At 41.3% G+C, this 17,341-nt stretch overlaps 2 protein-coding genes and 1 long non-coding RNA gene across 3 annotated transcripts; 1 reads left to right on the forward strand and 2 right to left on the reverse strand.

Annotated features, from left to right (window-relative positions):
* Nucleotides 1–3,044: 3,044 nt before the first annotated feature.
* On the reverse strand, nucleotides 3,045–8,714 carry LOC148406496 (uncharacterized). Its single transcript, XR_015864067.1, has 2 exons — nucleotides 8,384–8,714; nucleotides 3,045–3,805 (listed from the first exon to the last, which is right to left on the reverse strand). It is a non-coding gene; the product is annotated as an uncharacterized LOC148406496 (long non-coding RNA).
* A 978-nt stretch (nucleotides 8,715–9,692) lies between these two features.
* On the forward strand, nucleotides 9,693–12,156 carry dlx6a (distal-less homeobox 6a). Its single transcript, XM_088405634.1, has 3 exons — nucleotides 9,693–10,249; nucleotides 10,580–10,773; nucleotides 11,639–12,156. Exons 1-3 carry the CDS (start codon nucleotides 9,943–9,945, stop codon nucleotides 11,876–11,878), a joined length of 741 nt encoding a protein of 246 aa, XP_088261760.1. The 5' UTR covers nucleotides 9,693–9,942; the 3' UTR covers nucleotides 11,879–12,156.
* Nucleotides 12,157–15,511: 3,355 nt separating this feature from the next.
* dlx5a (distal-less homeobox 5a) lies at nucleotides 15,512–17,041 on the reverse strand. Its single transcript, XM_088404866.1, has 3 exons — nucleotides 16,496–17,041; nucleotides 16,164–16,348; nucleotides 15,512–16,028 (listed from the first exon to the last, which is right to left on the reverse strand). The coding sequence occupies exons 1-3, from the start codon at nucleotides 16,845–16,847 to the stop codon at nucleotides 15,708–15,710; spliced, it is 858 nt and encodes a 285-aa protein (XP_088260992.1). The 5' UTR covers nucleotides 16,848–17,041; the 3' UTR covers nucleotides 15,512–15,707.
* Between the last annotated feature and the right edge of the window lie 300 nt (nucleotides 17,042–17,341).

Raw genomic sequence — 17,341 nt, forward strand, 5'->3', positions numbered from 1 at the left:
TTTTTATATATCATAAAGAGGCAACATATATCTCTACTATGATTTCAGTTTTTACCTTGTAACTCAAAACTCATTGCAAATCATTTGTTCCCATTGAAATTAATAGCGATTAATAGCAATTAATCTGTTCCACATTGATAAAGCGCTGAAAATTAGAACACTAAAATCTAGCCTAAATTATTTTTAAGTTTGAACAAATTCGCAAGTTTGTTCGAACCTACTTGCAAATACATTTGAACATAGTCGTAAACTGATTTGAACATATTTGCAAGTATGTTCAAATATATTTGCAAGTTGGTTTGATCATGCTAGTAATCTCGTTCAAACGTACGTTTGAGGAAGTTTGAACGAGTTTAGTAGTCAGAATAATGAAGTCCTCCATTAGCATGAAATGAAATATGTAAATCTAATCAAAATGAAATAGACAAAATCACCGATGACGGCAAAGTTGAGGGTCACGAATTTAACCAGCTCGAAGCTTTGTTTTGAGCCCCTCGGGGAGAATAAACTTTTGCATGTTCGCGACTTGTTTAGAATTCCAAATGTCAGTGACATTTTGTCTTCGGCGCGCTCACGCTGCTCCGGCATGATTATGCTTGCCACTGCCCATGGTTTTCATGAATATCACCTGAGATTGCTACAAAAGCAGCGCGGTGGATACACAAAGCATCCTCGTCTCTATTCACACCCGTTCGGCATCAACTGTACGAATTCGCCGGCTCAACGGCGCTCGGCGGCCGCAATTCTTAGCAACTGTTGCTATGTGTAACATCATTGAACTGCACCTCTCGCTTGCTCTTCAAACACAAATGACTAATCCATGGCTGAGCACACTGGAAGCTCTCGGCGCGGCCTCTGGAGCCGCTCGACGCCCCCCGTGACCCTCTCCTGGATGTCTCCTCATTACTTGATAATGTAGTCACGCTTATGCCTCCGCGGCACTCGCCCTGGCCTCGTAATGGGAGGAAGCAGCGAGCCTAGCCCAATTTGCACTTCGTTTTATTAAGCAAAAAAAAAAATTAAAATGCCAGCCCGGTTTCCACGTCGGAGCCTTGCCAAAGCCCACCAGGCTCCGGAGTGCATCGCTGACAAATTTCCCGCAATGTGACGACTAGAATAGACTCTCAGCATCAGTGGGGTACCTCCGCCGGCCCCCAGGAGATGCTGTCATTATGCATGTTTGCAATCATGGGAGCTGAATACCCTGGCTGGAAGTGAGGAAGAGGACTGGTGGCTCGGGGGAGAGAGGGGGAGAGAGAATGAATGTTTCTGCTCCTCTGCCGTGTTTGCAGCTTTCTGAAATGCATGCGCTATCATCGCAATGTTGTGTTTACCGCAGCGGGAGGCAAACACAGAGTCAGAGAGAAGAGGCGCGGAAACGCCAGACACAGTAAAATGAGCAAAATACATATATTAGGACTCTCTGTATTCAGCGCACACAAGCTATGCAGAAAAGCAAAACTCATTTGAATATAAATGGAAGACAAGCAGGGAGTGTGTCTTTATATCAGTGCTCATCCCTCTCTTTTGCCCGCTTTTTTTTTTCAGCCCATGCATGAAAATATCCAGCCGCAGGCCCGAGACGGGTTTAGCTGAGAAGTCAGGATGTCAGTGTTAATTTTCTTCCTGTTGCTAAGGAGACTCTCGCTCACGCAGAGGCCCTGATTCCCTCCCCCATGGTCACTGCGCTTTCAGTCAAAGAGGCTTTTCTCTTCTTCCAGTCTCCTCCGTTGTGCAATCAGACATTGAGGAGCATCTCGGCTCCGGGCTGCCGCGTGGGGCCCGGAGACCCCAACATCTGGGAGCTGTGTTGTGTTGATTTCCATTGGGAGGGAGGGAGCCGGGATGGGATGTCTCCCCAGTGAGCGATTCAGAACAGCTACTTTAACACGCGGCCAATCTTCTGCTGTGATTATCACGCTTGTGTTTTGCGGGGTGGATTATACGGGAGTAACACACCCTTGCTCAAAGTGTCTGCAGACTTTGCCGGTCGCCCTCTGAGGGCACCCTGCGTCGAACCCCTCATACTATATTTCTTAGAGTGTGCGGCACAACGGTGTGGTCTGCTGGAAGAAATGCAGCATCATTTTAAGTTAACTCATTTTAAGTACTGTCGTGCTTTCCGCATTTGCCAGCGCTTCTCGAATGGAGTTACAAATACCTCTGGGGGTACATGAGAGTTTAATAGGGTTTCTGAATGTACCAGCAAATCTAGTTTAATGCTTTTTAATAGCGTGACTTTTTTTCAAATTAAGAGTAAATTAATTGGAACATCAAGCAACACGTAGCTAAATTGTGTATAGTAACCGTTTTGCAAAAGGTTCCATGTTTGTTTTGTTTTTTTTTAATGAAGTTTTATACAATGTCCATTGTCATTCATAATGTAATTTTCAAGTATGAGAGTCAGAAGTAACACAGATGATGTTTTACGTACGACCTTCACGAGTTGATGAGTTAAATACACATAAAGGTACCGCCATAAATGTTGTTCCAAAGGTTAATAATTCAGACATGGATGGCATAAGAGTGTGTTTTAAGTATTTTTTTTTCATCCAAAATGGCTTTGGGGTACTTGGCTGAAAAAACATGAAATGTTTCTAGGACCGCTGACATGTATTGAAGAAAGAGGCATGCTGGCCATTTTGAATTTTGAGACGTATGTATTTCAATAAAGATATAACATATACTGTAATGAATGTGAGCAGTGATTCAATCGTTGATTTGACATACTTGCATGTGTTTAGCTCATTTTGCTGTTTTATCATTTTGATGTTGGCCCTACTAGGCAAATCAAAATAGTCTGGGCAGCATAGCAGGCTATTTTTTGGGTCTAATGAATTTTGTCTACCAACGAAAAGACACAGAATGACATGACCATAAAAGCTAATTTTGCTGCCATCTGTCAATTTTAGGAAATATTACTGCAAGAAGACAAATTGAGATTAAAATCCATCATTTTTTTCTTGGTACATATCTGACCTTATCATTTCACTGGGCTGGTGATGGTGAAAAACGTCATTAAAAAAATAAACAAACATTTTAGGTGTTTTGTAAAGAGCTTTATCTTTGTTTGGTTTGATATTTTTTCAGCAAACAAAACACAATTAATTTGACTTTAGACATACATTCAAAACAATCATATTGACAGTCAAAAATCTATTCAAAGTACACAAAGCAGCAAAACAGCAAAAGAGAATAGTTTGAATATTCTTGAAAATTCTTCTTGGCGATACACTCTGCACACAAAATGTCATTGGCACGTTTATACAATCATGCGCTTGGCCATAACATGAAAAATGTTCACGCAGAGATAAGGAACTAATGTTTTTTTAAATGAATACGCAAGTGTGTTCCTGGAGGGCCCGGCTCAAAATGACAGGGATTTCACTGTTGAATCCTTTTAGCAGGACATTGACACATGAACCAGGGTATAAAAAAAAAAAAAAACTGAGAAAAAACAAGAGCAGGAATGAGGCAGCGAGGAGTGGGAGGGGGAAAAAAGAGTAGACAACCAATTTGGGAGTAATGCAACTAAAAACTGACAAGTGTAATTTCATCCATCTGGGCCGATGTGTAAAAAGCGCTGGCCTGAACATTCCCCATTCCCCTCTGATTGATCTTCCCCGAGTCTGAAACACCTATTATTAGCCACCAGTCTAATAGCACCAGGATGGCTCGGCGCTCTCCCAGGGGCCAAATCTCCGGTCATCTGCCCCCTCACTCACCACAGCTGTGGAAGCCAACCAGGGGGAGGCTGAGGAGGAGAGGGGAGGGCTGGAGCTGCCAAGAGGGGATGGAGGCGTACCTGTTGGGGGACAGGGGGGGGATGAGAAGAAGTGCTTGAACATTGGCAAGAAAGATAAATAAGTTATATTTTCACCATTTTATGTTAGGAATGTTTCACGGCATAATTGCATGTAAAAAAAAAAGTAGAAACAAAAGTATATATATTGAAATATTGATCATCCTTTCTCAAGTTACACACAAATTGCCTGATGTTAAATTCATCCGTTCATCCATCTTTTATAGCCGCTTATCCTCATTAGGGTCGCTGCCTTGCTGGTGCCTATCCCAGCTGTATGGGCAGTAGGCGAGGGGCAGAGGCAAAAACACTCTCTAATGTTAGCAATGGCTGCTACATTGGTGTCATGACTTATTCCAAATGGTGTGTTACTACAGCATATTTTTTTCCTTCATACAGAAAGTGATGAGGCCCAATTTGGTCATTTCACAAACAAGAACAGGCTGAAGGACGTACAACAGTAGTTCTCAGGTTAAGGTATGTGAAGGCCCTTCAAGGGTATCAGCAAATATAATTTATTGCTTTTTAACACCATGGCATAGGAGAGCTTTATTTTCTAATTGAGAACAAATTCGTTGGATCATGATGCATCAAATTGCTAAATTGTGTTATGGTGATTTTATATGGTTGCACATTGTCAATAGTGATGCAGTTTTTCAGCAGTTGAGCCAGAAGTTAAACAGGTGATGCCATACACTCATGAGAGGTTGCTGAGTTTTACATGCTTAGAGATATAACTGGAAATACAGATTCAGAAGGCATTTGCAGAAGGCACACGTCTTTTTTTTTAATCCAAATATGCTTTGCATTCGGAAGTACTTGGACGTTTTTTTTCATATGAAGTACATCATTGAAAGAAGGTTGAGACCGGTGATCTACAAGATGGAGGGCTGCGCCACTGTGGGAGCGGTCACATCATTTTCAATTTTAGCCAAACACAGCGGATGATTTCCTTTCCTGTAAATGTCTCGGCATAGCGAAAGACATCTGCACAGTGAGGTGGGAACTCTCAGACCCACCCCCACACCACCATGCAACCCATCTGCAGTGTGTGTCCCTCCTTCATCTCCAGTTGTGCTTCCCAGTGTGATTATTCAAAATCTATAATGCAATTCTGAGGATTTGATGCTGATTGGTTGTTTTTCCTCTGGCGCTGTAGTTTCTTGCACATCAAACAACTTTTTTTTCCACCAACTAATTTTGAACATTAGTGCTCCTAACAGTTTGAATAATTTGCAAGCTCTGTGAAAATATGGCAGATTGGACTCAAATGTAAACATATTATTATTGAAAATAAAAACACAATAAAGTATTTCAACCAAAGTTATTTCAAAGAAAAAAAATGAGACCACGATTCATGATGTTAAACATAAGCCAAAATGAAGGAATTTTTTTCCAAGTTGCAATTATTACCTAAATTATGTCATTTTCCTTCTATATTTTAATTCCCTTGGAACGGGCTCTTCCAAAAATAAGCCACTTCCTAAGTACAAATCATAAAATTAACACGTTTCTGGATAATAAAAAAGAATCAAATGACGATGCTTGAATTAAGTACGACTATGAACACAGAGGAATTAATGGTAAATCCAAAGTGAGCAACATGTAGCAAAAATGCTGATCTCCGCCTTGCCTCTTGTTTGGGGTGATTTTTGGGCTGCATAAAAGCTGGCAAGTCGACTGTTAATCGGCTCTTCACTCACTCTGATTGATTGGGCCCTCGGGTGAGGCCTAATGCATTTTCAAGGGCAATGATGACAATAATTGGCTACCTTCACTTCACCAAAATGGACAAAGTCCTAAAAATGCATCCACTCAACACTGACAGATCAGAGGTAACGAAAAAAAAACCTTCTATCGGTGCTTTCCAGTCCATGGGATGACAATTATGATATTATGAGACAACAGATATGGAAATGATTAGGCCTATAACGTTTTTTTTCAATGAATTCAAATGACATATATATATATTCCATACATTTTGCTGATTATTCATGCTTTTGACTGTCGATGAAATTCAAAGTGGGAAAAATTTGAAATCTGACACAAGTGGAGTTTCTGAAGGAGGAGATTGTTGGCTCTTAAACAAAGGTTCAAATATCCTCTGACAAAGTTGTACCATGAGAACCAGAGCAGGTCTTTTCAGCAGGTGTGACTCCTTTTCTCTTCGCTTCGTTTCCGCTTCACTTCACATTCTTCAGCTGCTTTAGTGTTGTGCTGATCATTGCACTTCTGCACTTGATTTTTTTTTCATTAATTTCATATTTTGTGGCTATAAAAGCACCATGATGATCTCTAGCATTTGAAGTTGATTTAAAATACTTTGTAATTTGTGGTATGCTATCATAAAATTCTTCATTAGGTGTCATTAAGTTGAGGATTCTTGATATGAACTTGCCATTGGATCATCTCATTACGTCTTTGACTAATTTTGAAACTGCATATAGCCTCTCATTTGGGGTCCAATTCCTGGGCCCACCTGCCGAGGGCTCCTCTAGTCAAAATCACGTGCTATTTAAAAGCACGTGGTGATATGCGATATGGTTGTTGAATGTTTGAATGATTGTAGTATTTAACATTTGCCTAAAGAAATTACATTGTATAGTTCTACATATTACATTTTATAATAATAAAAGCAATACAAGTTCCAAAATGAGCGGCCCAGCGTAATATGAGTTGTAGCTGACAACGTTACGTGTATATATTTCTCATTTATTTCGTGTTAGTAATGCACTATGCCGGCCTACATGGTTTTTTAAAGTCAGATAAAATTTGATGAGGCCTATTGCACGTCCTTGCTGTATGAATATCGCATTTGCAACTATTGGAAACGTCATTTTACGATAAGCAGCCTTAATTATTAATAACCCCCATCCATATAATTCTCTGCACGTATACAAAGAGTGACTCAATCTCTTTTTAATGTGAATGTCCTCGTGGTAAACAAAAAAAAAAAATGCCGGACTTTTTTTCCCTATTATTCTACTGTCTTAAAAAACATCGCCATTAATTTTTATAGTTGTTAGATTATCAATTCCATTTTCCCTCCACTCTCTACACGATGAAAAGGTGGCCTAATTATTCAGGCTGGGTAATGAGTCCATGCATGTGAAGTAGGCCTTGCACAACATTAGAACCCAAGCATGTCATTTGCAGGGTGAAAAAAATGATGCGTGCAGTGGAGGGGTAAAATGAAGAGGACTTTCAGCCAAAAGAAAAAGGTATCTTTGTTTTCGTCCCTTTGTTTACCGTGGCACTCTTTTTTTTTTTTTTTTTTTTTTTAATTTCAGACAAATTCGCAACGGCTTTCAAACAGGAAAATGGAAATGTTGCTTCTGCCCTCTATTTCAGCGTCCTGGCAACAGAGCAATTTTCTATCATCAGGGATAAACGGCTTCGAACAGTACATTCTGGAGAAAATAAAATAATAAATAAAGAAGCCCGTGATTGCTGCCCTTCCTGTCTGTTATCTAGCGACCAAATCCTCTCCTTCATGGCGACCACTGTGCTGCCTCACATCATGAGAGTGGCAGTGGGGGCCCATGCCGCGTGCAAGAACATATTCCATTACTGCTCCATATTTTAAGATTTTCGCACGTTGGCTGTGGGGATTGACATCAATTGAAATTAAGGCCATTATTGTGGTCACCGCGTGCACACCTGCACCATGGAAACAGATGATATTCCAGTGAGCCCCGGATGCTCGATGCATATCATTTTCATACACAATTTATGATTGTTTGCAAGTGTGCATCTGTGCGTCATTTCGGTGCGTAAAAGAGCTGCGCCACCGTTTGGCAAACATTTGCGACTGATGCAGTGTCTTCGACGCCTTCCAGGCTGCATGTGACACGCCAGTAGGAGACATCAAGTCATAAATGTCTCTCAGTCTCTCTCTTTAGTCGCAACCGCCGGTCCCCCCTCTGCAGCCAAAGGAGGTGGCAGTCAATAGCAGTTGGAAAGGGACCCGCCACTAAACCACAGTCACACTTAACGCACACATATGATTTACACGTGGGGCCACGCGGGGAAGAGAAGACATGCAGTGTAAAACCGTAAACAAGTAGAAAAAAATAATATGGATACGGTGCAGAGTAGCTTATGTTTTTATTTTATTTTTCAAAGCCGATTTGGGTATCAGGGGACTCCCCCAGCTTGATAAGTGATTTTAAAGAGTCATTCATCAGTGTTCATAAGACAGACCACTTATATTAAACAAGCATTGAGTGAGCTGTGGGTCAATCATCTACTTACTGGAACTAAGTGATTATTTTTTACATGGGATTGATCATTTTGGACATTTAACTGTAATTTGACAATATAATATGAGAAAATGAACTCCCGTGATAACAAATGCATCGTCTCTTTTTAAAATATAGATAGGGTATCAAACGTGAGCCAACATAAATTACTGTTATATACTCTCATAAAAATATATACATATATATACATTCACCAGACAACGATTAACCATTAAAACATAAATACCTACGATAATCAGAATAAAAGTTTGGATTCAGGTAAAGACGATGAATAGTTTGCGATAAAATAGCAGTGCCACAAAGGATTATTAAGTCTTACCTCCTCGCATCACAAATCCCATTTTTTCCGATTAATAAAATCAGATTGTGTTCGATATAAATAAATCCACATGTGTTGCAGCATTGCCCGTTTGCTTCTCTCCCGGTCCGCTGCTGGTGCAAAAATGATTATCCGGCAGCCGGGTTGTTGCACTTTTAAATTGCACAAAGTAAATAACAACCGTAGTTGACGATAATAGCAAGGTAGCAAGTTCTTGTTAGGCGGAAAAGTGAAACTAAACGCCGCGTTGAGACGAGCGTTCTTGATAAGAGGATAATTGAGGCGACACTGGCGTGTAATTAGGGTATAATTTATGCTATATCCACTTTTATTCCAGCCTCCCAAAATAAAGCCAGTCCACCATCATTACGGGGAATTGTTCTAAATTTTATGGCTGCAGTTTGAGTAAAGTGTGCCCGCTAATCAAATAGGTCTTCGCAGTACCTTGACTGAACGTAATTACAGTATTTTTTCATGGCCTTTTTATGAGATGCTTTAACACTCTGTTGGAAAAAGAAAATGGTGCTTTTTGTAATGGTGCAAAATTAAATATGATTTTCTGAAGGCCTCACAGCATGCAGGAAGACATGAAACACATTAGGCCTATATTGGAATCTCCACGTTACACGTTGCATCCTTTTGATATTATTATTGTTGTTAATATAATTATTGGCTGTGCCGTGCGTCTGTTTCTTTTCAATCGTCAGTGTAATCTGATGAGATAAATTGTTATAGTAAACAGAGGAGGGCTGCAAAAAGGGGGGTGGGGGTGGATCTATTTCATGATAATTGTTAGAGGCAGACCAAGCAGTATTTTATATCAAAACTAACATGAACCTAAATTAGCGCAAGTAAAACTACTGTACTGTCGTAAACAATAATTTTAAGGTGCAATTACTGAATTAATATTTTACGGTAACTTTATTTCACGTTAATCTTGTTGTAAAAAATAAAATGTTTTCCACATGATGTATGCTGGTTTAAAGGGAGTCGAGTAAGTGATGTGATGGAAGAAATAAGCAAATATGTGCCGCTGGTTCAGGAAAGTGCACAATAAAGTGCATTCGAGTGCGTAATTTGGGTGTTTGAGTTGAAAAAGAAAGTGAAAAGCGAGAGGGCAATTCCAAGCCGCTCAGATCGTCTGTGGGAATTAGGCGTCTTTCCCATCCCCGTATTCCCCCCTCGTCGTTTGTAGTCGGAGCTGGTAAGGTGGGTTAACTCCAGCTCAAGTCTCCGTCAAGCGCACAGCCCTGCATGATGACGTCGCCACCCGGATGACCAATAGGGAGGCGCTGCCCTTTGGAGACAAACCATTTTACTTGTAGTGTCTGCACCAAGTCTGCAAGCAAGGGCGCAATTTTAACAGTAAAAATCTTCCACCTCTCATATAGCGTACTTTGAGTGAGAATTATCACGGGACGGAGATTTAAGTCGTTCGTGCTGGTGTAGTTGGTGGGAACCGGGGACCTTTTTCGGAAAAAGAGCTAAAGGGAGAAGAGAGAGAGAGAGCGGGCTTGAGAGAGAGGGGGGTGAGTGCTCTCAAGGCAGGAAAAAATTCGATGATGACCATGACTACGATGGCTGACGGTCTGGAGGCGCAGGATTCGTCCAAGTCTGCTTTCATGGAGTTTGGCCAGCAGTCCCATTCGCAGCAGAGCTCGCCGTCCATGGCGGGCGCCCACTACCCGCTTCACTGTCTGCACTCGGGGACGCACCACCACCAGCACGACAATACCGCCGCCTACCCGGCAGGCAACACCTACAACAGGTCCCTAGCGTACCCTTACGTGAGCCATCCGCACCACAGCCCCTACCTGTCCAGCTACCACAACAACACGGGAGGACAGACAAGGTTAGACGGCGCAGGTAAGACCAACGCCGCGTGAGATTTTTTTTTTTTTCCGTCCGCCTCCTACATGCACGCCATGCGTAAAAGCCTCCTAATAATTCGATCAAGCCATCCTTTTATGTCGGACGTTTATCCCCCCCCCCCCCCCCCCCCCTCCTCCCTCTCCAAAAAGAAAAAAAAACACAAAAAGGTGTGATCATCCGTGCAATCCATATAAATACTAATTAGCATTTAATTGACACGTCATTAACGGTGATATCAAAATGACACGCTATCGCCATTGAAGAATTTCACAACCTTGCTGTGCAGGTGGTCTTGAATGATAATCGCTTCTTTTTTTGTTGCAGAGCAGCAGAAAACGACAGTGATTGAAAACGGGGAGATTCGTTTTAACGGCAAAGGCAAAAAGATCCGCAAACCCAGGACCATTTATTCCAGTTTGCAGCTCCAAGCGCTCAATCATCGTTTCCAGCAAACCCAGTACCTCGCCTTACCTGAACGGGCCGAACTGGCCGCATCGTTAGGACTGACGCAAACCCAGGTAGGATGATATATAGAGTAGATGAACCCTGCATGTAAATAGATCGTTTCTAACTGCACACAAGCGTCAAATATGACCCAAACTATAGGGACCAACTTAACTTTTTAATAAACTATACCCAAAAGTACATTTTTTAACCCACTTGTTTCAGACTGTTTTTTTTAAACCAACATTGTTTTTCAAACTAAAACCATTGGCTCAAGAATAATTCAAAGTGGGTTAAAAGGGGACCGACACAAGTTTTTAATTTTACTCAAAAGGTTGGGTCAGCCTGTTTTTGACCCAGTTTGGGGTATTTTTTAAATAACTGTTATGGATTTTTTTTTTAATCCAACATTTTTCGATGCTTTAACAACAGTTGGTTCCGAATTTACCAAAATTAGGCCAAAAGGAGACCAACCCAACTTTTAAGAGAATTCATTTTAATCTAAACATCCATTTAGTCAATTGTTGGCTCTATTTGGGTTCTTTTAGACCCAAGTGTTTTTTCACCAAAAATGTTGCACTCTTAAAACAACTGTGTTAAAGCAAAACGATTTGGGTTCTTTTTCACCAGACTCTTTTAGAGTAATTTTTTTAACAATCTTGCAACATTTTTTAAACTCTAAAAATAATTGGGTCAAAGTAACACAAATTAGGTCAAAGGGTACCAACCCAACTTGTTTAGTTAATAATTTCACTCCAAAAATTGGGTTAATCTATTACTGACCCAATTTGAATACATAATAATCCATTTGTTTTTGAATGTATTTTTAATCTATTTTTTACACTCCAAAAACAGTTTTTATGATATGAATTTCCCTCCCAAAGTTTGGTCGGTCCTTTTTTAAACTAGATTGGGTTTTGACGCCACCGTTCTGTGCAGGTAAAGATCTGGTTCCAGAACAAGCGGTCTAAGTTCAAGAAGCTGCTCAAGCAAGGCGGCAACCCGCACGAAAGTGACCCAATGCCGGGTTCCATGACCCTCTCTCCTCGTTCCCCGTCCATCCCGCCCATATGGGACGTGTCGGCCTCATCCAAAGGAGTAAACATGGCCGCCAACAGCTACATGCCGGGCTACTCTCACTGGTATTCATCGCCGCACCAGGACTCCATGCAGAGATAGACTTTGGCGGCGTCCGCATGGGATAAAAAGGAGGGACTGCCATTTTTTTTAAAAGCATATGACTGTACTGCTGTCATCCGTCACCAAATATTGTCAGTGACATTTGAGCCAATTTGGGCAAAGACTGACCCACGTGTGGACTTGTACACTGCCTTTTTGTTGTCTGTCTGTAAATAATCAGCCACTTCACTTGTACATACACTTTTTATGTTCTGTCAGATTGAGTAAACCGTGACTCAAAACATGCTCTGTGTGCTTTTAAAAAAATCTTAACAATTCTCACTCGTATTGAGCCAACATTGCATGCAAAATCCGCGTCATGATGAATGCGAGAGCGAGGAAATGAACTTACCCTGCACCGCCGCTGCTACATTCACCTCCAAAGACTCTCGCCGCATGCAGGTCATTCCACATTCAATTATTGGAAGTATTGACAAAATGTTTTCGATCCCGTCTCTCCGTCCTAATGCAGGCCGTTAAATGCCAAGCTCCGCGGGATCGATGCCGAACAAAGCAGCCAGCTGCAGTAGCGTTCAATATGAAGGAGATATTTGGGACAATTTGCGGGGTTTTTATCCAAGAGAGGCTTTTTTCCCCCTCTTTCTCATAAATGCAGGCATAATTAGGGTAATTTTTGATGTAGCCTGCTGATTACAGCGTTTTTACCGTCAAAGATAATTACCTGTAATTTTCTACCACTTTAATACTAAAAGGCATCTTTATTTTGGTTTGGAGGTAGCGCGCGGATGGAACAAAGGGGGGAAATTATTCGGTTATTCATATACAAATTGCTGAGAAGAGAGAGCGTTGGGGATATTATCTGAAATGATGACTGCATGGTGAAAAGGCTCCATGCAGCTGTCAAAGTCGCGATGCCCCACTGGCGAGGATTCAGGCTACCTGGGGGCCCCCCACCCCCCACCACACACACGTACACACACACATTCACAACGGGCCCTCGACACCATCTGAGATGTGTGACTTACATGCATGCAGGAACGTGGTAAACATAAAAAAAGACAAGATCCACACATATCACAAACAACACATATTTTGTCCATTAAAGATGGATTGGTTGGAAATTAAACAGCAAGACACCCCTCTCTCTCTCTCTCTCTCTCTCTCTCTCTCTCTATATATATATATATATATATATATATATATATATATATATATATATATATATATATATATATATATATATATATATATATATATATATATATATATATATATATATATATATATATATATATATATATATATATATATATATATATATATATATATATATATATATATATATATATATGTGTGTGTGTGTGTGTGTGTGTGTGTGTGTGTGTGTGTGTGTGTGTGTGTGTGTGTGTGTGTGCGTGTGTGTGTGTGTGTGACACAAAGGCCTATATTCCATCCATCCAACCGTCCATCCATCTTATAAGGTTAAGGGTCGTGATGTGATATATACATTTTAATGAATCAAAATGTACTTTTCTGCTTCATCCTCAAAAGCTCAAGGCAGCATCTCTGCAGGTGTATCCAAAGAAGGGCCGAGATTTTCATCATAGCATACAGATTAACCTATACTACCTGCACCTGACGACAAACATCCTAACACCTGTCAATCACAATGCCATCAACTTAGCGCTCCGCATGCTAAAAAGAGATTCTGCAGAAAACCTTACCTTATTCGTGCTTCTGTATATTTCCACACCGAAAACGCAATAGCCAGTGTGCACAGTCGTTGGCAAAGCAAATCCAGGTGGGAAAGTGTTTGCACACCGCCGTAAGCTCTTATATATCGTCTGCAAAATTAGCTGTTATTACTGTCACTGTTTAGTGATGGCGAGCTTGGGAGAGAGGAAAGGAGGGGAAAAAGGGCCCTCTGCAATCAAGAACCGTGCGCATCTTTGCAAATTATAGGTAATTGTCAATGTCCAGATTATGATAATGGAGGCCCTAATCCTGTATGGAGAATAATTATTGTGGAGTGTTACAGTTGGGGCTGCACTGTAAAACTAACTGTCATTATTTTATTTTTTTATTTTTTACTCGATTCGCTGCAAACCAAATAAATATATAATTGTAAATAGCAGGGTGTGGTTGGGAGTATAGCTTAATGGAAAATATTCGGTTACATACGTGGGCTCTCTATAATGGCACCCCTAGTGTGTGTGTGTGTGTGTGTGTGTGTGTGTGTGTGTGTGTGTGTGTGTGTGTGTGTGTGTGTGTGTGTGTGTGTGTGTGTGTGTGTGTGTGTGTGTGTGTGTGTGAGCGCGCGAGCGCTACGTGGAATTAAATTCGTGGGATTTATGATTATAGAACCTTATATTTATAAAATGTTGATTCCCAACCATCAGGTGCACCGTGGGGAATTACACAATTCCATTTAACTGGCCCTTAAAGTATTTGCTAAGAATAATGTGTTTAGTTTCAAATATGCCAATATGACAGGCAGATCAATTAAATGTTAAAACGGCAGAAAAGGTAATTAACCCTTTTCAATTTTCTTTTTTCTGCATGGTTTGTTTTTAACGTTGTGAAAATAAAATACAAAAGGCAGTTGGCTGGAAAGGGCTTTTGTTAATTTAATCAAATAACGGTATTAAAATAAACAATGGAATATCATGATATTGTACAAAAAAAGAGATTTGTCTTGGCTCACACGGTAAAAATGTTGAGATGACTAAAAATATCAAACCATCAAACCGATAAAAGAACAAAAAGAAATCAAAATTTTGCTTCTGTGAAAACGAAACAAAGCTTGCTTTTTGTGCGAAATGGTAACAGTGGAAATGGGGGGGGGGTGCTAAATTGTGAATAGGTCAAATGCTAAAAGACAGAAGTGCATTTCATTAGAAAAAAAAACGCATAAGCTTTGTGCGCATGCCCAGAGAAATTCAATTAGCTCCATTTCAAACGCTTAAATATGTCTTGCAAGTGGCAAGGTTTATTTAGTGGTTTCATGGTGGCTCTGGCTGCTAATGACACGGTGATGCTGCGGAGGATTTTGCCTTTCTTTTTGATTTTTACCCGGAAGGTGGGCTGCGGCCGGGAGTGGCAGAGCTCTGGAGCCGGCCTACCCCCACAGGAATGCGGATTGTCTCAGATCTCCCCCGCCCCCCCACAACCCACTACCACCATCACCCACCCCCTCCCTCCCCGTCGCCCCCTTGCTGCCATTCAAAGCGTCTAATTGTAGGGGACAAAGCGAGGGAGACTACAGACTGTCTGCATGCGCCGAAAAAAAAAATCATTGTTGTTGTGTGGAAATCAATGAAATCGATAATAATGATAAATGTTATGAAAGAAGTAACATGTAGTGAGGAAAAGTGGAACTATATGTGATAGAAATGTAAAGTTCCGGTTTCCTTTTAAATGATCATTTCAGTGACAAGTTTAATATGTTTTTGAAGCCGTTGCGAATCCATAAAAATGGAAATAAACGGCAGGGCGTGCCAAGTGAAACATAATCTGAATAATTCATCTCGCTACTGCAGCAGTGATTTACAAGTCTTTTATAAAAATGTCACCCGCAGCTTGCAATCATTTTCTTTTTTTTTTACTTTGGTGATATAAAGCCAAATTTTCATGTATAAATCCGCGGGGAAAAATAGAATCAGAGTTTGCAGGTTTCCATTGTCCATTTAAACGTTTAATAGTCTTCCAAAAAATGCAATAAATTACATGCACACATTTACACATTTTACACGTTGCTTCTATGACTGTCAAATACATTGCATATTCCCCTGAAATGTCAACACGAGTCCCATAGAAGTTTTTTTTTCTTTTCTTTTTTTTTAATGAAAAAATGAAGGGTTTTTTTTTTTTAATATAACGTCCCTGCTCCGAGAGCCAACGAATGCTGTATCGAGTTGGGGGTCTGCTGCAGGTGGGCGGCCACCGAGCTCCCAACCGAGGACGTGTACCACGACGCCGAACTTTCCAAAAAATTTGAGGCCGACGTGCTGAGGCTTTGCGGCTGCAGGGTATGTGGCCTGGAGGGCCCGTGCGTGTCCCACACCGCCGGAGACTGTGGAGAGTTGCACGCCATGGGGTCGCTGGAGCTGGGGCTGTGTTCTGGGGGGAGCTCGCCGTTTTTCATGATCTTCTTCATTTTGGATCTTCTGTTCTGGAACCAGATTTTCACCTGGGGTAGAAAAATAGCACAACGATATAATATTCAAAATGAAATACGGCGCGCGTAACTTACGCACGTTTTGTTTTGTCGTCAAAATCGTCGTCAAAATAGTTAAATGCCGTTAAATAGGTTTGTAAATCTCACCTGTGTTTGCGTGAGACCGAGCGAGGCAGCCAATTCGGCTCTTTCGGGCAAGGCAAGGTATTGTGTGTTCTGGAAGCGCCTCTGCAGGGCGGCCAGCTGGAAACTGGAGTAGATTGTCCGAGGTTTTCGCACTTTCTTCGGCTTCCCGTTCACCATCCTCACCTCGGGTTCGGCAATCTCTTTTTCTGTACAAAACAAATATTGTCTCGTCTATTTATTATTTGACAACGACAAATTCAATTAAACCGATTTAAAAAAAAAACTGTTTTCTTTGTTTGTTGTTTTTGTCTGTTTCCTTTACTTTATTGTACAGAAAAAACGCAAATTCTTACCTTGTGGACTCGGTTGAGCTCTGCTATAGGCACCAGCATATTGGTGGTAAGTCGGAGTCGTGTACGAGCCGTAGTCTGTGTAAGATTTGGTCGGAAAATTCCCAGGAGATGCGTTCACGGCCGGGTACTGGTACTGGTAGGCATTGAGCGGCTTTCCGTATGAGGCTGAAGTGGGCGAGCAGTAGCCGTGAGAGATTCCAGCGGCCGGACTGTAGTAGCCAGAATCCGTGGCGGTGGACTCGGGTAAAGTAGGAGATTCCTGGGAGGGATGGTGCATGGCGGAAAGCTGGAAAGAAGTTTGGAAATCTGTAGCTTTGACACTCGGGATTCTCCGGTCAAATACTCCAGTCATACTTCGGAAAGAAACGCTTGAAAGTTCAATGAGTTCAACAAAAAGTAGAAAAGAATAAAAATAAAAACGAGGCGTAAATGCTCCAAAGTGGTGTGGAAACTAGTCGGACATTGCGGGAATAGTCTCGGGTGGTCGGGCTCTGGTGAAGACTGCAGCCAGGCGCGCAGCAAAGACTTGGTTAAATCCTAAACGCGCTCTTACGCACTGCAGAAAGGATCTGGGGTTCCATTGGCCAGGACGCACGCACACACGCGCGCGCGCACGCATGCACGCTCTACACACACGCACACACACACAAAAAAAACTACACTCGATTCACACTGGCAGCTTCCTTATTGGAGGGAAACTACCCAGACGTGGAAGCAATTTAACAGTTGTACATGAATAATTTATACTACACAGACGTCAACAATTTGTTATTACAAATTCCTTAGCAAATTACAAAACCTATTTGCCGAATGTAAATATAAGATTACTGCAAGGGAAAATACGAT

The sequence above is a fragment of the Hippichthys cyanospilos genome, chromosome 21 (genome assembly GCF_059441005.1).
Source record: "Hippichthys cyanospilos isolate Australia breed blue-spotted pipefish chromosome 21, RoL_Hcya_1.0, whole genome shotgun sequence".
Lineage (NCBI taxonomy): Eukaryota > Metazoa > Chordata > Actinopteri > Syngnathiformes > Syngnathidae > Hippichthys > Hippichthys cyanospilos.

Bases quoted from the DNA above. Each gene is read 5' to 3' on its own strand.
- dlx6a (XM_088405634.1), top strand. From the start codon at position 9,943: ATGATGACCATGACTACGATGGCTGACGGTCTGGAGGCGCAGGATTCG. The intron at 10,250-10,579 runs GTAAGACCAACG...TTTTTGTTGCAG, and splicing joins GACAAGGTTAGACGGCGCAG to AGCAGCAGAAAACGACAGTG. The intron at 10,774-11,638 runs GTAGGATGATAT...CGTTCTGTGCAG, and splicing joins TAGGACTGACGCAAACCCAG to GTAAAGATCTGGTTCCAGAA.
- dlx5a (XM_088404866.1), bottom strand. From the start codon at position 16,847: ATGACTGGAGTATTTGACCGGAGAATCCCGAGTGTCAAAGCTACAGAT. The intron at 16,349-16,495 runs GTAAGAATTTGC...TGTTTTGTACAG, and splicing joins AGCTCAACCGAGTCCACAAG to AAAAAGAGATTGCCGAACCC. The intron at 16,029-16,163 runs GTGAGATTTACA...TTTCTACCCCAG, and splicing joins TCGGTCTCACGCAAACACAG to GTGAAAATCTGGTTCCAGAA.